The sequence below is a fragment of the Ceratotherium simum genome, chromosome 17, assembly GCF_057802395.1.
Source record: "Ceratotherium simum simum isolate JZ-2026a chromosome 17, ASM5780239v1, whole genome shotgun sequence".
Taxonomy (NCBI): Eukaryota; Metazoa; Chordata; class Mammalia; order Perissodactyla; family Rhinocerotidae; genus Ceratotherium; species Ceratotherium simum.
In genome coordinates this window covers 56,165,682-56,187,155 of record NC_141916.1, presented here as the reverse complement: position 1 = coordinate 56,187,155, position 21,474 = coordinate 56,165,682, and the positions used below count along the sequence as shown (strand labels likewise).

Below are 21,474 nucleotides of genomic sequence, written 5' to 3'. Positions count from 1 at the left end.
TATGGGAGAGCATTTTGCATGCCAAAAGAGTTTCTCTAAGTTATTTAGAGAAGTTATTATTTAGTTATTTCGGTTTTTTGGAATCAAGATATACCATCTTATTGTGACGTCAAAGGTCCTCCATTTCATTCCGTTGGCTGGTTACAACATCCATACAATGTGGATTTCATGAAACTATTGCTTTTGTAAATGCTTCTGTTCAATGGAGTCACTACTCATATCAAGTATGTTACAGATGGGATAAATAAGTGATATGCAGCATCTGAGAAAGTAGTTCTACGAGGAAAGACAATGGAAAAGGAGCAGAAACAGAGTAGAGACAGAAACGGGATATAGCTATTAGCAAAGAAATGCAAGAAGTAGAAGAATGGTTAAGGAAGCTGAGAATGCAGGAAGCAGGATGGAGAAATAAAAATGATCCTCAGTGTCTGATTGTCATAATGCTGGTGAGCACTAAAATACTGCCAGGTGCTGGTTTAGACGAATTCTCCACCCGGCTTGCAAAGAAGCACACTATTTTCCCAGCCCATGAAAAGTTATTAGTAGACAAGGGCAAGGTCGCATAGGGAAGATGAGACAGAAGTAAAGAATCCAAAGTCCTTTTCTGACTTTTAACTTATAAAACTTTAGAAAGAGTATATTAAAAGCAAGTTTTGAAACAAGAGAATTTAAAAGAATAAGCACATTTGTCTCATATATTTGTGTTTCTACAAAAAGATTTTCTCAAGAAATCCATATCTACAATGTATATTTCAGTGCTTTTTAATTTTCACTTGGCAAATAAGGCAGAGGGAAGATTTATTTGTATGCTTAATTAAGCTTTGCACCTGACATGATTCAAACCTTTTGGAAAAGTCAAATGTCTCCACGAAAATGTAGTAAACGATCTCCTACATCAAGTGTCTATGTGTGATAAACAGGAAGTTTTAACTTACTGATATTCACAGATAGGACGTAACAGTAGAAAAAAAGAGATCTTTTTTTCCTAAAGAAACTTTAAGAACAAATGTGTAAGTAAGGGGCTGATCACTAGTCTGCACAGTATACGAATTTTTGGAATGTTTAACAGACATATCATGACTTGATTTGTGGCTTGGGTTGTAGGTTCTCTTTCTGGGCATCTTTTCTTGACAGAATCCCAGCATAGTTCAAGCTCCTGAAGAGTTCAACAATCCCCTTCCAGCAGGGTGTCAGTCTACACGGGTTTAGTGCTTGGATGTTAGGGTAAGTGTTGATGATACTCGGAAGATCTGGGGGAGCATGTTACTAAGTTGATAAAACATTTCTTCAGAAATACTCTGTAAGAGGTAAAAAAAGAGAAAAGTTTGCACTTGTTAAATCATCATTGATTTTTAAATTTTTAAAGTATTTTAAAATACGGAACTAGTTTTAGACATGGAATGCAATATGTCAAAATTATCTTTCATGACTGAGTTAACCGCATGGCTATGGGCAGGGGCTGTTTTTCTGGCTCCATCCTCTGAGAACCTATGATATTTCTGTCAAATACCAGAAAAATCCCTACACAACACTAGTGTAATCAGTAGTAAAAGTACCACTAATTTTGCTAAGTTCTAGACAGAAGACAGAATCATTCTCTGCTAATGCCCTTCTTTATGAACTCTTCAAAATCCCTATCACATAAATATGGAAAAAAACAAAGGAATGATGAGTCAAGTTTGGTTTTGGGGTTGAATAAAAGATCCTTTGAGTGGCATATGCTAACATCTTTGACAATAAACTAAGTGCCTTTATGGCATCCAAATACTTCTTCCCTTAAAAGAATAGGAAGCTGCTAGCATTTTGTTATGTTATGTGAGTTTAGGGCAGTGTGCCTAGCTATATCTGTGAGGAATACTGTACCAGAGATTAAACTGGGGTGAGATCTATTCAGATAACACACCTGTGGTACCAGAAATTGCACTGTCCTAGAAATTCCTCCATCCCATGAAGCCATTTCCATCATGAAACCTAAAACAGAACAATAGACTTTGCTGAATTATGAGTTCTGGTCCTCGAACTTACCAGTCCCTACTGAGATAAACGGAATCTTCATTGTGGGGCTTTATGTCTTGACTTTTTAGGTAGCCACTTGCCTGCAGCAGAGGCTAAGCCTAAAGGCCAGATAAACCTCTGCAGTCCTTAATGCCCCATGCCAGAGGCGGTTAACATAGCTCTGTCAACATACTCTTATTTGTGATTTCTCAAGTCCCATTTAGTCTCCATAAAATGAAGCTAAAACAGGTTATTAAAGGTTAACCAAACATGTAGCTCTATTTTTTTGTCTTTTTTAGAAAATAAAATGCAATACACAACAAGCTATAATCAGAGCAAAATATAAATAACATCCAAATATCCCTGTATTTCAACTACGCCAGAGATTTGTTTATTTTGTGACTGGAAAAAGATAACTAAAAAAGCCATTATGAAATATTTGCTTGTTAAACTGTTTGAGGCACCAGATGACAGTGGTCACTTTCATGTTCTTCCTCCTGGGTTGCTCTACTTTCACTATTTGAGAGGAAGAAATATAGGTGGTGGTTGTTAAATATAAGGTTACACTCACCTTTGACACACTTAAACACAAGTTCTGCTCTCCTTAAGCACCACGGTATAGTCATTTCCTAAAAACAGAAGCAAAACAAATCATATGTTTTTAACAGAACTTTGTAAAAAAAAATATAATCAGATCTTAATAGATCTATAATGTTGACTACCCACTTTGTGAATAGATTCAGGCAACTATCTGCTAATTTCAGTTGGATTTCCTCTGGTTTTTAGGAACATAACTTCTTCCAGCTGTTAGACTATACTTGTGGAATGCAAACTAATTTAATTAGCCTAGTAAATATAATTTTAAAAATTAACATATCCTTAAAACTTTCTAGATAATTCTAAAGACAAATATAAGTGACACAGGAACTCCACCTACTACTGTCAATATGTTAGCATGAATAATTCTATTAAATTGTATAATATTTGAATAAGCAATGCATTAAAATGTTTTTATTGCATAACATGTTATTACAAAAGTAACAGAAATAAACACCCCATCCCAGCCACCTAACAAACCAAATGCATTCATTTTTCTATGTTCCTTTCTTATCTTTGACCAATTGTGCGCACAATTGCCAGTGTCAGACTATAACCGATATATTTATAGTTTTTCAGTTATGATTATGCCATTTTAAACTGTTTATTTTCACTATCATCAGAATTATTTTCCCATGTTACAAGTCTTCATAATTATGTGATTCAACATAATGAAATATGTTTAAATTATTTCATTATGGTGATTCTCAATCTTTTTGGGTCTTAGGATCTTTTACACTCTTAAAAATTACTAAGGACTCCAATGACCTTTTCTTTATGTGGATTATATCTTTTGATATTTATTGCATTAGAAATTAAACTAGATAAATATAAAAATATTAACTTCATTTAAAAACAACAATAAATCCATTCCCTGTTAACATAACATTTTTATGGAAAGTAACTACATTTTCCAAAACAAAAAAATTTTAGTGAGTAGAGTGGCAATGTTTTACATATCTGCAAATCTCATTGATGCCTAGCTTAATAGAAGACATCTCGATTCTCACATCTGCCTTTGCATTCAATCTGTTGTGTTATCATAAAGAATGTAGCCTCCGGAAAAACTCACTGATGCTCATGCAAGAATGAGAATAGAAAAGGCAAATCATGTCTTGGTATTATTATGAAAATATTTTTAATCTTGCTGACTTCCAGAAAGGGGCTAGGATCCTGAGGGGATCTTCAGAACACAATTTAAAACAGCTCTTTTATCGAGTTAAGGTATCATAACTTATTTAAACAGCCCCTTATAGTTATATTTCCATTTTTTTTGTTAATAATATTGCAGTGACCATATTTATGAATATATATGCATATATCTTGTTTTATGAATAATTTCTTGGGATACTTTTTTCTATAGACTAGTGAAATAAAATTTAGGTTCTTCCCTAAAAGGTTATATCAATTTACACTAGCCATTAGCAAGGTATGCACCATCCAATTTCACCATATGTTCACCAGCATTTGGACATTTAAATATTATTTAACATTTTTACTAATTTAATAGATCAAAAATGGTATCACCCTGATGGCTTTTAAAAAAGACTTTATTTTTACAGAGAAAGTGTGAAAATGATGTAGAAAGTTCCACATACCCCCTCACTCAGTTTCCCCATGAACATCTTATATTAGTATAGTACATTTGTTACAACTAATGAACCACTACTGACATATTATTATTAACTAAAACCCAGAGTTTATTCAGATTTCCTTAGTTTTTGCCTAATGACTTCTGTTCCAGGATCACATCCAGGATACTACACTACACTGAGTCATTATGTCACCTTAGGCTTCTCTCGCCTGTGAGTTTCTCAGACTTCCCTTGTCGTTGATGACCTTGACAGTTTTGAGGCGTGCTGGTCAAGTATTTTGTAGGATGCCTTCTACTGGAATTTGTCTGACATTTTTCTCATGAGTAGACTGGAGTTATGGATTTAAGTGGAAGGCTACAGAGCTGAAGTGCCATTTTCATTGCATCATACCAAGGGCATATACACTCAACATGATTTATGACTGTTGATGCTGACCTAGATCACCCGGCTAAGGGAGTAGTTTTTAGGTTTCTCACTGCAAAATTATCCTCACCCCCCACCTTTCCACAAAGTACTCTTTGGAAAAAAGTCACAATGAGCAGCACACACTTAAGAGGTGGAGATTTTTGCTGCCCTCCTTAAGGATGGAGTATCTACATAAATTATTTGGAATTCTTCTATATGAGAGAATTGTTTCTTTTCTCCTATTTATTTATTCAGTCATCTGTTTATATCAGCATGGACTCATGGATATTTACTTTATATGTCGGGTTATAATTCAATATTATTTTTTATATTTTGTTTGCTCAAATGGTTCCAGCTTTGGCCACTGAGAGTCTATTCAGTTGGCTTGTGTGTCCCTGTGACATAACCCCAAGATTGTGCACCAAGATCTAGGTGCTAGATGTGTTCATTGCTACTGGGGTGTCATTGTTTCCAGGTCCTTTCAGGTCACAGAGCAAGGAAATATATATGCATATACCACCACCTTGATGTTTTATTTTGTATTTTAATGCTAATATTTTAAGGTTTATATATTTTTTCTTTTTGGAGATAAAAATATGTTCATTGTCACTTATGCTGCAAGAAACTGTGTCTAATATCTCCTCTAATAAGTACTTTCTAAAGAGAGTTCACAGTAAATGACCTTTAAAAACTCCCAGTATGTAAATAAATCCTTCAATATGCAATATATCACCTATAAATTATTTTTTTCTATAAAACCTGGGAAATCACGATAAGGTTTTCTAAAGTACTTCTCATGCTGAAACATTATAGAAGCTTTAAGTACTGTACCAAAGAACTGTATTCTTTATAAAGGCAATCAAGGGCTTTTACGTAAGTTCTTCTGTCATCAGGATAGCATACATTTGTTACAGTCTGCCTGTATATGTATGGAAATATACAAAAGAACTAATAATTTTTAGCATTGATACTGCCTTTGCAAATTTCAGGCAATGCATAATCTCACTCTTGGTCACTTATGAACTTTGGAGGTCTTCAAACTGGGATCATGTTAATGGGATCAATTTTTTAGATCCTCACATCCACAGGAATCCTTTCTTAAAACTGATCTGACTGAAGATATGCCTTTGATAGAGGTATAGGTTTCTCCTTTGCCATTTCCCCTTTCACACTCATCTTTCTCCAACTACAAAAGAAAAGCTTACTTCTCTCCTATCCTGACACCTCCACCTCCCAATATAAAAACCTCTAGGGCATCAATCAGAACATAGGTTTTAGTATTGTGAAAATTAAGAAATCTAACGACGGGGTAACTAATGTTTTTGTAAATCATGTGGCTTACAATTCTTTGAGGTTCAACAAAATTGAAAAAAAAGACCTAATTGAGGTGTTAGCTATTAAATTTTTGATGCTAACAATCCTATAATCCAGGAGTTAAAAGAAATCCGGGGGCTGGCCCAGTGGCGCAAGTGGTTAGGTGCGCGCGCTCCGCTGCGGCAGCCCGGGATTCGCCGGTTCGGATCCCAGGCGCTCACTGACGCGCCGCTTGTCAGGCCATGCTGTGGCAGCGTCCCATATAAAGAGGAGGAAGATGGGCATGGATGTTAGCCCAGGGCCAGTCTTCCTCAGCAAAAAAAGGGGATTGGCGGATGTTAGCTCAGGGCTGATCTTCCTCACAAAATATATATATATATATATATATATATATATATAAATAAATAAATAAATAAATAAATAAATAAATAAATAAATAAATAAATAAATAAATCCGTTGGCTATAATAATAACAAAAAAAAATGAAAGTAACAAATGTGGTGAGGACGTGAAAAGATTGGAACCCTCATACATTGTTGGTGGGAATGTAAAATGGTGCAGTTGCTGTAGAAAACATTTTGGTGGTTCCTCAAAAAGTTACATATAGGGCCGGCCCCGTGGCTTAGCGGTTGGGTGTGCGCGCTCCGCTGCTGGCGGCCCGGGTTCGGATCCCGGGCACGCACCGACGCACCGCTTCTCCGGCCATGCTGAGGCCGCGTCCCACATACAGCAACTAGAAGGATGTGCAGCTATGACATACAGCTATCTATTGGGGCTTTGGGGGGGAAAAAATAAATAAATAAAATCTTAAAAAAAAAAAAAAAAAGTTACATATAGAATTACCAGATGATTCAGCAATTCCAATCCTGGGGATATGCCCAAAAGAACTGAAAATACATGTTCAAACAAAAAACTGTACATGAATGTTCATAGCAACATTATTTATAATAGCCAAAAAATGGAAACAACTTAAATGTCCATCAACTGATGAATGGATAAACAAAATGTGATATATCCATAGAATGGAATATTATTCAGGCATAGAAAGGAATGAAGTACTGATATATGCTAAAACATGGATGAACCTTGAAGACATTATGCTAAGTGAAAGCAGCTAGGCACAAAGAAACCACATATTGTATGATTCCATTTGTATGAAATGTTCAGAGTAGGCATGCCCATAGAGACAGAAAGATTCATGGGGCTAAGGGATGGGGGGGCAGAATAGGGAGTGACTGCTAATGGGTAGGGGGTTTCTTTTTGGGGTGATGAAAGTACATAGTGGTGACAGTTGCAAAACATTGTGAATTTACTAAAAAGCACTAAATTACATTTTTACATGGTTAAAATGGTGAATTTTATGTTTATGAATTTATCTCAATTAAAAAAACAAAATCAGTGACACTGATACAACAAAACTCTTCCATGTACATCCATTTATGTGAACAAACTTCTTGGTGCTGCTATCTATAAAAACACCAAATAAGAATTACATTGATCATAATTCTAGCAGCAATTAACATTAATTTATAGACACATGAATGGGGAAAAATAAAACCCTATCCATCTCTATAAGAGATGCATTTTAATGAAATTTTAATTTATATGTTGAGTTATCAAAATATGTTATTTTGATCAATTGTATACTAATAATTGCTATAATAACACAGAAAAAAATTATAACAGAGCATTATGGTCACAGGGAATAAATTTTTAAAAATTTCAGTTAATATACATATTTTCATTCCAGAGAAGTCTGAGGTGATTAATACAAAATAATTAAGCATAAAATACATTACATTAGGAAAAATTCTATGGGGATATATTGGAATGGAATTACAAATTCAAAGAGAAAAAGGAAAGGTGTAAAATTTCTGACTATTAAGTTTGTGTATTTTAAAAATGGATGATGCTGTGTGTGGTTACAGTATTAAATTCCGCTGGACATACTTTAAAGATGGATGTAATAGTTTTTATCCCAAAAGGCAACCTTTTCAATTTCACTGTAAATTATATTTTTTGAAACTATTTAAACCTACATGAAAACTTTTATACATCAACTTTAAAACACGTGAGGGATACAGTTTTGGAAATTATTTTGGGGCATACATGAGCAAAAACTTCTTATGACCACTGATGTAATCCACCACAAGATGAGAGGCGAAGGGAAAATGAGGCAGGAGTTGTTCTCACTGTTTTCTACAATCTCAGTATTTCTACTTCTGCTATTAATGAGATTCATTAAGTTGACAGACACAAATGCTGCCAAAGCTGCATGATTTATAATGCAACGTTAATACATTTTTTTGAACGATGCTAAACGCTAACAGAGTTGTCACAGAACTTCGTTTTTTGCCATCTTCTCTTCGTTTCTCCTAGCTCTTCCTTTCCAAGACTACGCATGTTGATCCTGTCCCTCACTGGTGTCCTCTAGGTCCTTTTCCTGTGAGTTATTTCTTCCTTCTCTTCTTCCTCTCACTCCAGCGTGCTTTTGCCCTCTTCCTATCCAACATGCGCATGTCTACCACTCTCATCTCCACCTATTCTAAAAGGAACCTTCCCTTGATCCTTTCATTTATGTCCATTATTCCTTCACCACAAAACTTAAAATAGTGCTAGCCACTTATTGCCTCTGCTTCCTTACCAACTACTTATTCTTTCACCCTTGGCCATTAGGCTTCCACCCCTACCAGTTGACTGAAAATGCTTTATCTGAGATCACCAATGATTATTACTTACCAAATCTTTTCTCAGTCATAGTTCACATTAGTGGCCACTTCCCTTTTTTCATGAAACTTCCCTGCCCCTGCCTACCCCCCTTGGGGGCTGATGTGTCATCCAATTATCCTAGTTCTTCAACACATCTCTGATGGTCTTTGTGAACTCAAGCCTAGTTATTGCTGTGGCTTCCAATCTAGGTTCCTGGACTACAATATTTCCCATCCAAACCACTGATTTGGCTAATTTATCTTAAGTACATTTCTGATCATATCATACTCCTGTTTAATAATTAATAATTGCTTCTTATTGTCTCATGAAAAATATCTAAGCCTTTCTTTTAGTATTTAAGGCTATTTACATTAGGTTGAAAACTACCTCAGCTTTTATGACTTTTAAATAAAAAAACAAAGGTTTCATTCAAGTATGAATGTCCACCTTTGCCCGAGCATGATCTGCAATGCCACTTGCCTGTCACCCACCTCCTCCCACTTTTCCTCAAACCATTTCTTCTACCTAGAATGCCCTCCCCATTATTTCCATCTAGAAATCTGATCTTTATTCTTCAGTGTCCAGCTTAACTGCCATCTCCTTCATAAAGTATTTCCTATTTCACCAACTATGAATGGTGTCTCTATCCTCTGAACTTCCAAAGTACTTTATTTTTCTTTTATCTCAATGATTACATTTTACCTTGTCTTTTTTTGGGGGAGGGGGAGGTTTGAGGAATAAGTAGGGAGACAGGATATGTTTTCTTTATTAAGTTATGTGCTCTCTAAGGGTACGAACTACTATTTATTCACCGTTATTACTTTTACAATGCCTTCTGGAATACTGAGCATACAGATTCTCAAAATTATAGGCTGAATGAATCATCTTTTACCTATAGAAATTTAAAAAGAAAGTGACTTTCTCTGCAGCCAGAAATAGGCTTTAAGAGGAAACTACTTTTTGCGTCCAAGACATGTTAAGGTTGATAAATAAAAGGGGTCTAGTTGCTGAGAGGGCTAAAAAGTAGAGTCCTCTTTTCCAAGGTTCTGGAAGCTTAAAAAAATGATTAGTAGAATTTTCTGATGTTTAACTTTATGTTTACAACAGTTCTCAGCTTCAGAGTTCACAAGAGGAAGAGTATTTCCTTGTAACTTCAGAGGCTGCTGTAAGAGAGCCACCGTGCTTTATGGGAGTACACACATGCGTGGGGTGACAAGTTTATGTCTTCTGGCTTGTTTTTCCCTAGTTAAAAAAAATAATGTACAGAGAAAGCACCGTGACTAAGAAATATCTACCTACAGCTAAGAGAAAATGCTGATAGCTCTGAAAACTACAATAATAATGTCCTATGTTTACAAGGAACTTTAAAGCAACCTTTATAAATTAAAAAAAGACACTGAAAAAAGGTACAGTGAATTGTTCAAGCTCATGTGAGAGTCTGAGACCTGCATTTTCTTTTTTTTTTTAATTTTTTGTTTATTGCAGTAACATTGGTTTATAACATTGTAAAAATTTCAGGTGTACATCATTGTACTTCTATTTCTGCATAGATTACATCACGTTCACCACCAAAATACTAATTACAACCCATCACCACACACATGTACCGAATTATCCCTTTCACCCTCCTAGAGACTTGCATTTTCATTTTCTTAATAGTGTCATTCGAAGAGCAAGGTTTTAAATTTTAATGAAGTACAATTTACTAAGTTTTTCTTTTATGGTTTATATTTTTTGTGTCCTAACAAAGCTGCTTAACCACTATCGAGATTTTCTTTTACTTTTTCCTCTAGAAGTTCTATAGTATTAGCTCTTCCGGTTTAAGTTAATTTTTATGTATGATGGGAGGTAAAGGTCAAGGTTATTTTTTTCTATATGAATATCCAATTCTTCCAACACCTCTGGTTGAAAACACTACCCTTTCTCCCATTGATTTTCCTTGGCATCTTTGCTGGAAACCAAATGACCATGTATGTATGGATTCCCTTCTGGATTCTCTACTCTGTTCCTTTGATCCATAGTCTATTCTTTTGCCAATATCACTTTGTAGCTTTATAGTGAGTCTTGAAATCAGTTGGTGTGAGTTCTCCAACTTCGTTCTTTTTCAAATTTATTCTTTTTTTCAAAATTGTTTTGGCTATTTTAGATCCCGTGCATTTCATATAAATTTTAGAATTAGCTTGTCAATATCTTCAAAATTGCTTTATATGGATTTTGATTGGGATTTATATCTATAGATCAATTTGAGGAGAAATATCTTAACAGTATTGAGTCTTCTAACCTATGAACATAGTATATCCCTCCATTTAAGTTGTCAAAAATTTCTTTCAGCAGTTAAAAACTCATTTTGTAGTTGTTAAGTCATTTTTCATAGCATCTTTTTACTTGAAGACATTTTAAGCTTGTCTTCAAGTTCTTTACACACAGTAACCAACTATTTTATGGTCTGTATCTCATAATTCCAGTGTCTCAAGTCTTTCTCTATCTGGTTTCATGTTTGGTTGTTTCTGCTGGTTCTCATTCTTGGTATTTCGATTCCTTAAGGGCCTATTTATCTTTCACTTCTGTTAAACATTTTTTCTGAAGCATCATATGTAGGAATAAATACTAAAGTATAACTGAGTTATTTGCATCACCTTAGAATATTACTCCAAAACATAACATTTTTCAAAATACCATGGAAATAATCAGAATCAAGAAATTATTACTATTTATACTATTATAATAAAGCACTCATTTTTATATATAAAAATCATTATCTAACAGTAACTTGTCTTATACTCTGTATTTATTGACTGCTATGACTAGCCTTTGGATATGTCAGGCAAAGGTCGAGCCTAAGCACCACTACTCACATGTGGACAACTTATGTGAATTGCAAGCATAGAGCTTCTGAAGGGGTAGCCTTGAACACCAACCTGTAGAATATATATTATTCCAAGGTATTAAAATCAGGATAATATGGTAATGATGAAAGATTGAAGCACAAGTTAGAGTAGGGATGGTTCTAACGGTTTGAGCAAAAGTAGATAGGAAAAAAATAATCAAGTTCTTTCATTGCCCCACTTCTCCAACGATCATCACCTTTTATTCATGCTTTCTTGCTTTGTGTATATGTGTGGTTAATAGTGTGGTCTAGAGCAAATATCTATGAGACAAGTTAGGCACTTCACACTCTTCAGAATGATGTAAATTAATGACAAAGTTTCATCAGTGCTATATAGAGAACACACGAAAATACCAATTTACGGCAGGATCCCAGGATATGTTTGAAGTGATAGACAATTTAATTTTCAGCAGATATAAACCCTCATATTCTATATACTTTAGCTCGATGCTACTTAGCAGCATATGAATCTGAAAGGAAATGCTAGACATTTGCATGGACGTGCATGCACATATGCGCGCACACACATCCAAGTTGTTTTTAAATCTCCTGTTTGCCTACTCAGAGACTCCATCCCAAGCATCCCTGTCATTTTTCCTCTGATTAAAACCAGCAACTAAGAAGAATGGCTTTGAGTTCTTGGAAAAGGTAAACTGTAAGCTTAGCAGTCAATAAGGTCATGAGAAGACATAACTTATTGGATGTCATCATGGGATGTGGCCTGCAATCTCACAAGGAGCTCTCTTCTGGAAATAAATCTTGGTATATATTATACAGTAAATGGGGTATACAACATAGTAGGTCAGGTAACAGTATAGAAAGTTTTTGACTGTGAGTTCTGAGTAATGGTCAAGTGACTAAATCTTAGTGTCACACCTGTGAGAACACATTATGAAAGAAATCCATTGAAGAAGCTGAACAGATCATGTGAAACACTTCAGACTTTGGAAATGAGGCAGAAAAATTGGGTCCTGAGGCTACACTTTAGAAGATATGTGAGAGAATAAATTCTAAACCTATGAAATTGAAATGAAAATGTTAATTCTGATCATAATCGCAGACCATACTTTCTATCTCAAGTAAAGGCCATACTTTGAGAATTCAACTTGAATCTTCTGATTAGGCTAAGGGTGAACTGCAGAGGTGATTAAGATTTAGTTATTACATACTTTTAGGTCTTTACTGTATGTCTTGGAAGTTAGATACCAGAATTATTTTGAGTTTACATATCCCTGGGAGAAATTGCAAGAATATTCCTCAGTCTCAAGTATGTGCCTCTGAGGTACGTGAAAAACTTGTATTAATCGGTTTCACAGCCATTATTGGAAGGTGAGAAATAGTCTTTCTTATTTTTCACATTCAAAAACAATGGGTTAGGTACAACCACTTTGGGAAACTATTTGGCTATATCTATCAAAACTAAATATATACATACTACATCATCTAACAATTCCATACCTAAGTATATGCCCAATAGAAATGCCAAAGTATAGATACTAGAATGTTCATAACAACATTAGTCATAACAACCAAAACCTGGAAACTACCAAAATGTCCATAAATAGTAGAATAGCTAAATGACTGTGGTCTAGTCACACAATGGAATAATATATAACAATAAGAATGAACAATCTACAACCACAAACAATAACATGGATAAATTTCACAAACATAATATTGAGTGAAAGAAGCCAGATACAGGAGTATGTACTATATGATTCCGCTTATATAAACCACAAAAACAAGTGTAACTAATGTGAAAATAGTGGTTACCCTTGCAGAGGGAGTGTGGTTTAAGTGACTAGAAGGGAGCACGAGGGTGGCTTCTGGGGTGCTGGTGACGTTCTGTTTCATGATCTGGGTATTGGTTACATGGGTGTTCAGGTTGTAAAAATTTGAGCTATATAGTTATGATACATGTACTTGTCTATATGTGTATTATACTGTAATAAAAACTTTAAAACAAATAACATCTTCGTCAACCACAACAATTATAATAAGTAAAACCTCTGAGTCCCAAATTATTCAACAAGTTAACAGTAAAAATAACAAGAAGTCAGGAACTCAGGATTCTTGACTTGCAGGTTCCTTCTACATCTATTAGGTTAGACTGACGCTAGCATGACAGTAACTTCAGATCACAAAGATCTACAGAGATAAAACTGATAATATCAGCATGTCTTTCTTCTCGCTGATAGATTATTTTTTCCTTTCCTTTTTTCGTTTAAACTGCTATGAATTTCTACAGCTGTCTTTATTTACCATAGGACATGGACTGTTTCAGACATTATCATCATTACCCTGCACACACTGAAATGTGGTAACCAAGTATCTAGCAATTCTGTTTCTTAGAGGAAGAAAACAACAGCTGAAAACGCTTTGGGATCCTTGCATGAAACTGAAAACAAATATTACCTCTATATCCTGTATAGTGTTGTCTGAGTTCGTAGAACAAACTTCTTGACCTGAATGGATGTTTAAATACAACAAATGGGAGGATCATGGCTCATTATACTTTTGTGAATTAAAATGGACACTTTGGAAACAAACTTAATGTCCTGCAGCTGGCCATCCCAATTTAAAACACGTAACTCGGTACCAGTGTGGGAGAAGGAGTGCTGGTCGTATCAGATGTCTGGAAGTAAATCCGAACTTGGCGACTTTTGGAAAACACTGCTTTTGAGGTTGGTTCCCACCTACATATAACCATTTTTATAAACTGGTTAACCAGGAGTCCAGCTGCAGGAATGTCTGCATGTTTCCTTGTGGCTGGAATTCATCACAAACTTTCTTTGTTACTCCCCAAAGACTCTTTTATAGATGGACTAGCTAGTGATGATAACTTAACAATGGCTAAAAATTCCTGATGGAACTAAAATTTTATAAAGCTACAGTGGAAAAAAAAACATGTTTGTCAATCTCTCCTGATACTATATTAGATACGACTGAGGCTACAGAAGTGAATGGGATGAGAAATTAGGAAGTCTGATGCAGGTTTCATAGAATGGTACCAGAATTCTCCTAATTAAAACCATGTGTCTGGTGAAAATACAAATGGATTGTAAGTGGGAAATCATTTAAAATCATCTTGTCTTACATGGAATTGATTTTTTTGTGTGTATTTATATAGGGTATTGCATTTAAAATGAGGTCTCTTATAATGAGTCTAAAGTGGAGACTTAGTCATTCTAAAAAGTAAAACATAACATCTTTTACACTGCACTTTACAATATAGCATTTACACAGATCTTTTATTTGGGTAAATACCTTTTAATAGTCAGTGATCAAACTTCCTTCCCGACATTCACAATCTGCACTTACCAGTTAGCCATTTTGCTTTTTTAAAAAATGCCACCTCAAAACAAGCGGGCCCCACGTTGCTGGTATGCATCCTTCATCACCAGGTTGACCACTGGCTCTCCTAGGACTTGCCTGCACCCATTTGTTTTGAGGACCCTTTGATCCTCCAGACTATTTGAGGTTGAATTTTTAGTCTTTATATTATTTCTCCAACTTATCCCCTCTAACCAGTTTTTATGTGGGTCACAGAAGAAAGTAGGAGAGAAAGTAAACAGTCACGAAAGAATTTTATTAAAAATGTCAAATAAAGAACAGCACATGATAAAATGAATGGGTGATTATGCCACATTTTAACTGTAAAAGCCAATACTTGTATTATCCAAAGAGCAATCCTGAGAAAATGTTAGACTGACACTGGCTTCTTCCTGTCATCTAGCATTTCTTTCCATTACTTCTTAATGCATATTCAGAGAATCAAACTAATTTTAATGTTAACCTAAGCCAAATATAAATGTGGAGGTCAATCTAATGCTACTTAAGACAAAAATGGAAGAGGAGGAGGAGGGAGGGAGAGTAGGGGCACATGCCTTATCCACAGCTAAAGATAATTTTGGTTTCTAGTTTACCTTCCATAGAATAATGCTATAATTCTCTGAACATAAATGGTTAAGGATTAGTCACTGTTTTGTATTATATGTCACTCAATTCTATTAACCAGATAGGAGATGAAAAGATCCATTAGTAAAAAAAAGAAAAGAAAAAAAGTGCTTTTAAAATGTAAAGTGGATTATTATTATTGTACAATATTGAGGGTTAACATATCCATAAAATCATGGTTTTTTTCTATCTGCTTACCTCTGACATATCATGCACCAGCAAGAGAGGAATGCTTATTGTTGTGATGTCATGGGTACAGCAAACCTTGAGTATATTTCGGAGTCCCATAATGGCAGGATCACGAGCAGTGATGTTTCCTGATTTCACATTGTCATCCACACAAAGATGGAAAGCAACATGGATTTCTGAGAGATTGGAATGCCGTGTAATGTAAAATTCTCCTGTGAACAACAAACACAATCATGATTTTCAAACCCATAAATCAAATTCATCAATGGCTTTTATAAATGACTGTAACAGGCAGTCAGTGTTGAACTTGTAGAGGTGTATCAGGAACCTATGTTGGGCTCAGGAAGCAAATATGATCACTACTCCTCAATTCTTGCAAAGGTGATGAAAAACAGAGACAACAGCCAATTTTGCATTAGGTTCATAAATTGATGTGAAGCGACCACATCAGTAAGTAAACCAAATGAGTACTCATCATCTCTGTTTTGATGTAAATGCTCAAAATGTCCTGCTTAACTCAAACTTAACATATAAAAACAGGTTACTTGATTACCTGTCTTCCCCACACCCTCAATCTGCTCTTCTCCATCTCAATTTATGGGTCCAATCTCCATCCAGTTAGTTGTTCAGGATAGAAACATGGAAGTTGCCCTTAATTTCTTTCTTTCTCTCAATACCTCTTCCCCAATCTACAATCCAATTCACCATCAACTATTTTCAGAAATATCTCCAACAGATATCTCAAATCTGAGCACTCCATTTTTATTGCTATCACCCTAGTTCATTCCATTTTCTCACCCAGCTCTTTATAATAGCCTCTCAATTAATCGCCCTGCTCCCCATTCTTGCCCACCTATAAACCATTTCCACATTGTAGCCAAATAGATATAAATACAAATCAGATTATATCACTCCTCTACCTAAAATCATCCAACAGGCTCACACTACATTCAAAAAAAATTGCAAACTCTTTACTGAGGTCTGCCAGGCCTATATGATCTGGACACCGCCTGTCTGACATCTTCTTGTCTCACCCTCTGTGCTTCTGCTCCAGCCGCACAGGCTTTTGTTCAGTTCTTCAACATGCAGAGCCTGTTCCCAAATCAGGGATGCTGTGTGAAAGGCTGTTCCCCAAGGTTCTCGCATGGCTGACTTCTTTGCATCAATCACATCTCAGATCAAAGGTCACCTCCTCAGAGAGGTCTTCCTGGACTGTCCCATCTGATATAGGACTCCCTCACCTCTCATTCTCTTTCACATTGTTCTATTTTCTTCTCAGCACTGAAATTCTTTTGTTTATTTGCTTATGTGATTATTTTAAAGAGAGCATTGTTTACACTCCATGACTACAGGTATTTTGTCTATCTTGTTTAATACCCTGTCTCTAGCACATAGAACAGTATCCGATACATAGACGGTACTCAATAAATATTTGTTGAATGAATGCATGAACAAATGATTTAGACTGAACACAAGAGTAGTTTAGGATTATCAAATCCTAAAATCCATGCTTCCTACAATCACTTCATTTTCTACGTAGCCACACTAGCCAAGAAAAATCTCATCAGCTTTTATATTCTACAGTTTCTGTCAATATAAATAAATAAAATACATAAAGCATATAAAGAATATGTTTTTCAAATACACATGTCTCACTGGAAACTCTGATATGTCCTTCTAGGAAAGCTTTGCTCTTCTAAAAACCACTCTTCTATCACCCACCCCCACCCTCACAAATTCTGCTCACCCTTGCTTCGAAGTCATTACCTTAGGATTTTATTTATATTTATTTATAAGCATATAGGATATTTAAAAGTACTTACTATGGTTTACCACAATGTTTAACCACCTCTAGTTACCAGGTACAAAAGTTGAACCCATGGATGCCACTGACAAGCCCTAGGCAAAGGTCTTTTTTTTTTCCAACTTAAACAAGATAAAAGAATTAGATAAACAGAAAGAGAAATTAAAGAAAGGACAGTGACAGAGATATCAAAATAAACTAGACAAGAAAAAAGCACAGAGAAAATTGTCTGGTAAGGAATAGTATAGTTGTAATTTCCCTGGAAGGCAATAAAAGACATGGACTGCTTATCAGAAACCTGGTAGACTGTATGAGACAATATCCTTCTGGGCCCAATGACGTCAATCACCTCCTAAACTCCTACTGATACTTCAGATGATGGAAGTTGTAGCATTAAACACGGGCTACGGTCCAGTAGTGAGACAGGATGACTTAGTGAACAAGTCAGGTGCTCCTAATCCCCAAACTGGCACTGCTCTGTTTGACCTTAGATGACTTATCTCTTGGCCTCATTTTACCCATTAGTAAAATGGGGATCATGGAGAGGGCAGTAGTAATCAAAATAATATGATATAGCAGAAAAAGGACTAAATTGGGTATTAAGAAGATCTGGTCTCTAGCACTTACTGGCTGAGCGATCTTGTGCAAATCAATTCGATTTATAGATCCTCTATTACTTTGTGTATGAAAGGGGAAAAATAACGCCTGACTGCTTTCCTTAAAAAGTTGTTGTGAGAATTAGATGACATCAACTGTAAATACTTAGACAATGATAAAGCAAAGCTACTGGTTAAAAAACATATAAATAAAACTGTTAATTTAAAAGAGTTTGTGATTTTGGATCTTTTTCATCTTCTGTAAACATCCTTTAACTAAATAGAAATTCAGCTGCTAACTGAATAGTTTAATATTCCTTTTCTAATGCAGACTTATGACATATTCTCCTGATTTGGTGGTAATAATGAGATACCACTATATAGGCTTTTCCAAAAAAGAGCAAGGAAGGAAATAAATATAGCAATAAAAAGTTAGGTTTAAAAAAATCAGACATCGGTACCTCTGGTATAGATAATAAGACTGGCATATTTTAAGAAAGCCACAAAATATGGATGATTTAAATTATGGATCTATGAAGAGAAATACAATAAATCCTGTCTCAATGAAGGTATTTTTAGATGGAGAGGAGGACAGTTTCCTGTTCCACGAAGTGTGGAAACAGCATGTGGTGATGCAATCCTGCCTCTGACATTATCCACTAAGGTAGGATATCTGAGAGTGGGAGGAAATTCGGAAGTTGACGACCACGAGCTAACTGACAGGGACTGACAAGATGAATACCAGAAATGGGTATGCTATTTGCTTAGACTACATGGAATGTGACCTACATGTAGTAAATTTGGGGGAGGAAATGTGAGGAATCAACCTTAAAGGAGAATAGAAAAATATCAAGAGTATGATTATTTATGAAACTGTAAAATTTACCATTCAGTTTAAAAGACTTGATACTTATAAAGTAAACAAATAGGCCTTCCTTGTTATGCTCTGTCATACAAATACTACTAAGGATCATCAGAATGAATTCAATATGGAAGAGGATCAAGAGAATGGATTTCCAGTTGATAAACAAAATATACAAGAATAATAAAGGAAATAAAAGAAATGGAAAGAAGGAAAATTTATGGGGAAATAGAAATAAGAAAGATTCTAAGTCAGATGATCCATGCTCTTTCTACAAGTTCATTTGTTTACACCTTTATATACTATTGTTTATATTTCAGAGTAAAAATTATTTCTTGGTGCATATCTTAAGAAACTAAGGAACAATGTATAAAAGAGTAAATTTGAAATAGCAAATAACGATAAAACTTATGCAACTGTTTGAGCAATTTTTCTTGTATGGATCTAGGAAAAAGTCAGTCTAGTGTAAGAAGAAAGATTTAAATTGCAGAAGATCTGTGAAAGTGTATTATATAGATACAATGTTGTTTCAGAGTGATACTCTGACAAACGTTTTATAATGTACACCATAAGAACTTATGTTTCAAATTTATGATTTCAATGTGTGATTATAAGAAAATAGTGATTTAGAATAAAATAGTACTTACCAGGTAAAATATTTAAATAGTTTCTATCAGCATTTTTAGTCTTATCATCACTTCCTCCATTTCGGTTTCCAGAATCTATTCATAAGATAATATAACATGAAAGAATATAACAACATATGAAAACACATTACTACTACTACTTCCAAACAATCACAACAGCAGCAAAAATTTACTAAGGGTCTCTAGGTGCCAGACATTCTGATATATGCTTTACACGGATGGTCCCATTTAATTCTTACAAAACCCCTATAAGCACAACCTTATGAGCTAAGTCCTATCACTATCTTCATTTTATACATGAAGAAACAGAGGCTTACATAAGTTAATTAACTTAACCAAGGATGCACAGGTAAGTGGTGCACCAGGTCTTGAACTCACATACTCTGATTTCAATTCCTATGGTTTTAACCACATTAGACTTGCCAGTACCCTATTTTTCATCTGGGAGGTTCAGGGCACTAAGTTAACTACACATATAATAATTTCATTAGATAGCTGTAGTGTGGTCATCTTTATTTTTAGAATGTGAGTCACTGTTGTTGATATAACTCGTTCAGGACTACAAACAAATGGTTAGTAGCACCAGGAATCACTTGATATTCAGCCCATTCCTGAAATTTGTTACTTATCTGACACTATATACAATTTATTTCAAACAGATATGTGAGACTCAGTTTCAAGTGGAACTTTTTTTCAGATATTCAATAATTTTTCTTTCTTTTTTCTTTTCAGAAGGCATGATATTACTTACAAGGATAAATGTTGGTAAAATGTTGGTACAATTGACTATACATTATTATGGTTGAACACAAATTATTCTACATACATATGTATATTTGCAATAGAAGATACATCTGAATTTTATAAGAATTCTATCAGAACTCAAAAATGCAGAATGAATATTAGCATTCAAAGTAGCTATCATTTTTTTTGTGTGTGAGGAAGATTAGCCCTGAGCTAATATCTGTTGCCAATCCTCCTCTCTTTGCTGAGGAAGATTGGCCCTGAGCTAACATCTGTGCCCATCCTCCTCTATTTTATGTGGGACGCCTGCCACAGCATGGCTTGATAAGCAGTGCGTAGGATCCTGTGCCCAGGATCCAAACCTGCAAATCCCAGGCCACTGAAGTGGAGCATGCAAACTTAACCACTATGCCACTGGGCCGGCCCCAAAGGTAGCTATCTTTAGGAGGCTATATATTCATTCCAATTAAACACACAACTATTTTGGAATGGCCTTCAGCATCAGAAAATCACTTGAAAACAGTAAGAACTTCAAATGAGTAAACTGCAAATACCAAGGGAATATTATGGTTTCAAGTGTTCTGAATAAAAATAACAATATTTTTACCTAGTGACTACTTTGATGAATTGATTTATAACACTGTAAACACATATGTTTTATAAATAAACAGACAGAGGAAGAGAAAGGCCTGGAGAGAAGGCTCTGTGTTGCCAGAATCCATATTTAAAGAAATAGTCTGCTTCTCATACAGAGCCATGCAATTAGCAGGCTTTGAATAAACGTCTGATCATAGCACAGAAAACAAAAAACAATAAATAAGGGCTCTAATTTTGTTCACACAGTGTATGAACAAACAGAATCCCTATTAATTAAACAAGAGATAACAGTTCATAGTCTTTCCCTTTTTCATGCTTCAATGTAACACCTTGTAATACTAAGAAGATAGCTGTTTTTCATTTTTTTAAAAATGTATATAAAATGTGCACAAAAAACAAACTGTTTTTGTAGATAACAAATTGTCTTTCTATTTAAAGATGCTAATATAATAAACATAGTAAGGAAAACAATGGAATGTCTTAGAATAAACAGGTTCTTGAGTATCCGGAGGTAAACGTGTAGAACAAACACGTGGGCGTGAACAGAAAAGGAAAAGATGGAGAAAGCATTTTCAC

The 21,474-nt window shown here is 35.0% G+C and overlaps 1 protein-coding gene across 3 annotated transcripts in view; it reads right to left on the bottom strand.

Moving 5' to 3' along the window:
* Positions 1 to 746: 746 nt before the first annotated feature.
* The window catches only part of FERRY3 (FERRY endosomal RAB5 effector complex subunit 3), a 44,995-nt gene continuing 24,267 nt past the window's right edge, over positions 747 to 21,474 (bottom strand). For 2 of the 3 annotated variants that reach the window (XM_014794000.2, XM_087442881.1), the window contains exons 10-14: positions 19,558 to 19,632; positions 15,658 to 15,860; positions 2,567 to 2,624; positions 1,904 to 1,971; positions 747 to 1,298 (exon numbers count right to left, since the gene is read on the bottom strand). In XM_014794000.2, the coding sequence (XP_014649486.2) occupies positions 1,206 to 1,298; positions 1,904 to 1,971; positions 2,567 to 2,624; positions 15,658 to 15,860; positions 19,558 to 19,632 (497 nt within the window). In that variant the 3' untranslated portion in view covers positions 747 to 1,205. The remainder of the gene's footprint in view (positions 1,299 to 1,903; positions 1,972 to 2,566; positions 2,625 to 15,657; positions 15,861 to 19,557; positions 19,633 to 21,474) is intronic. The other variant, XM_087442882.1, reaches the window with a different exon arrangement.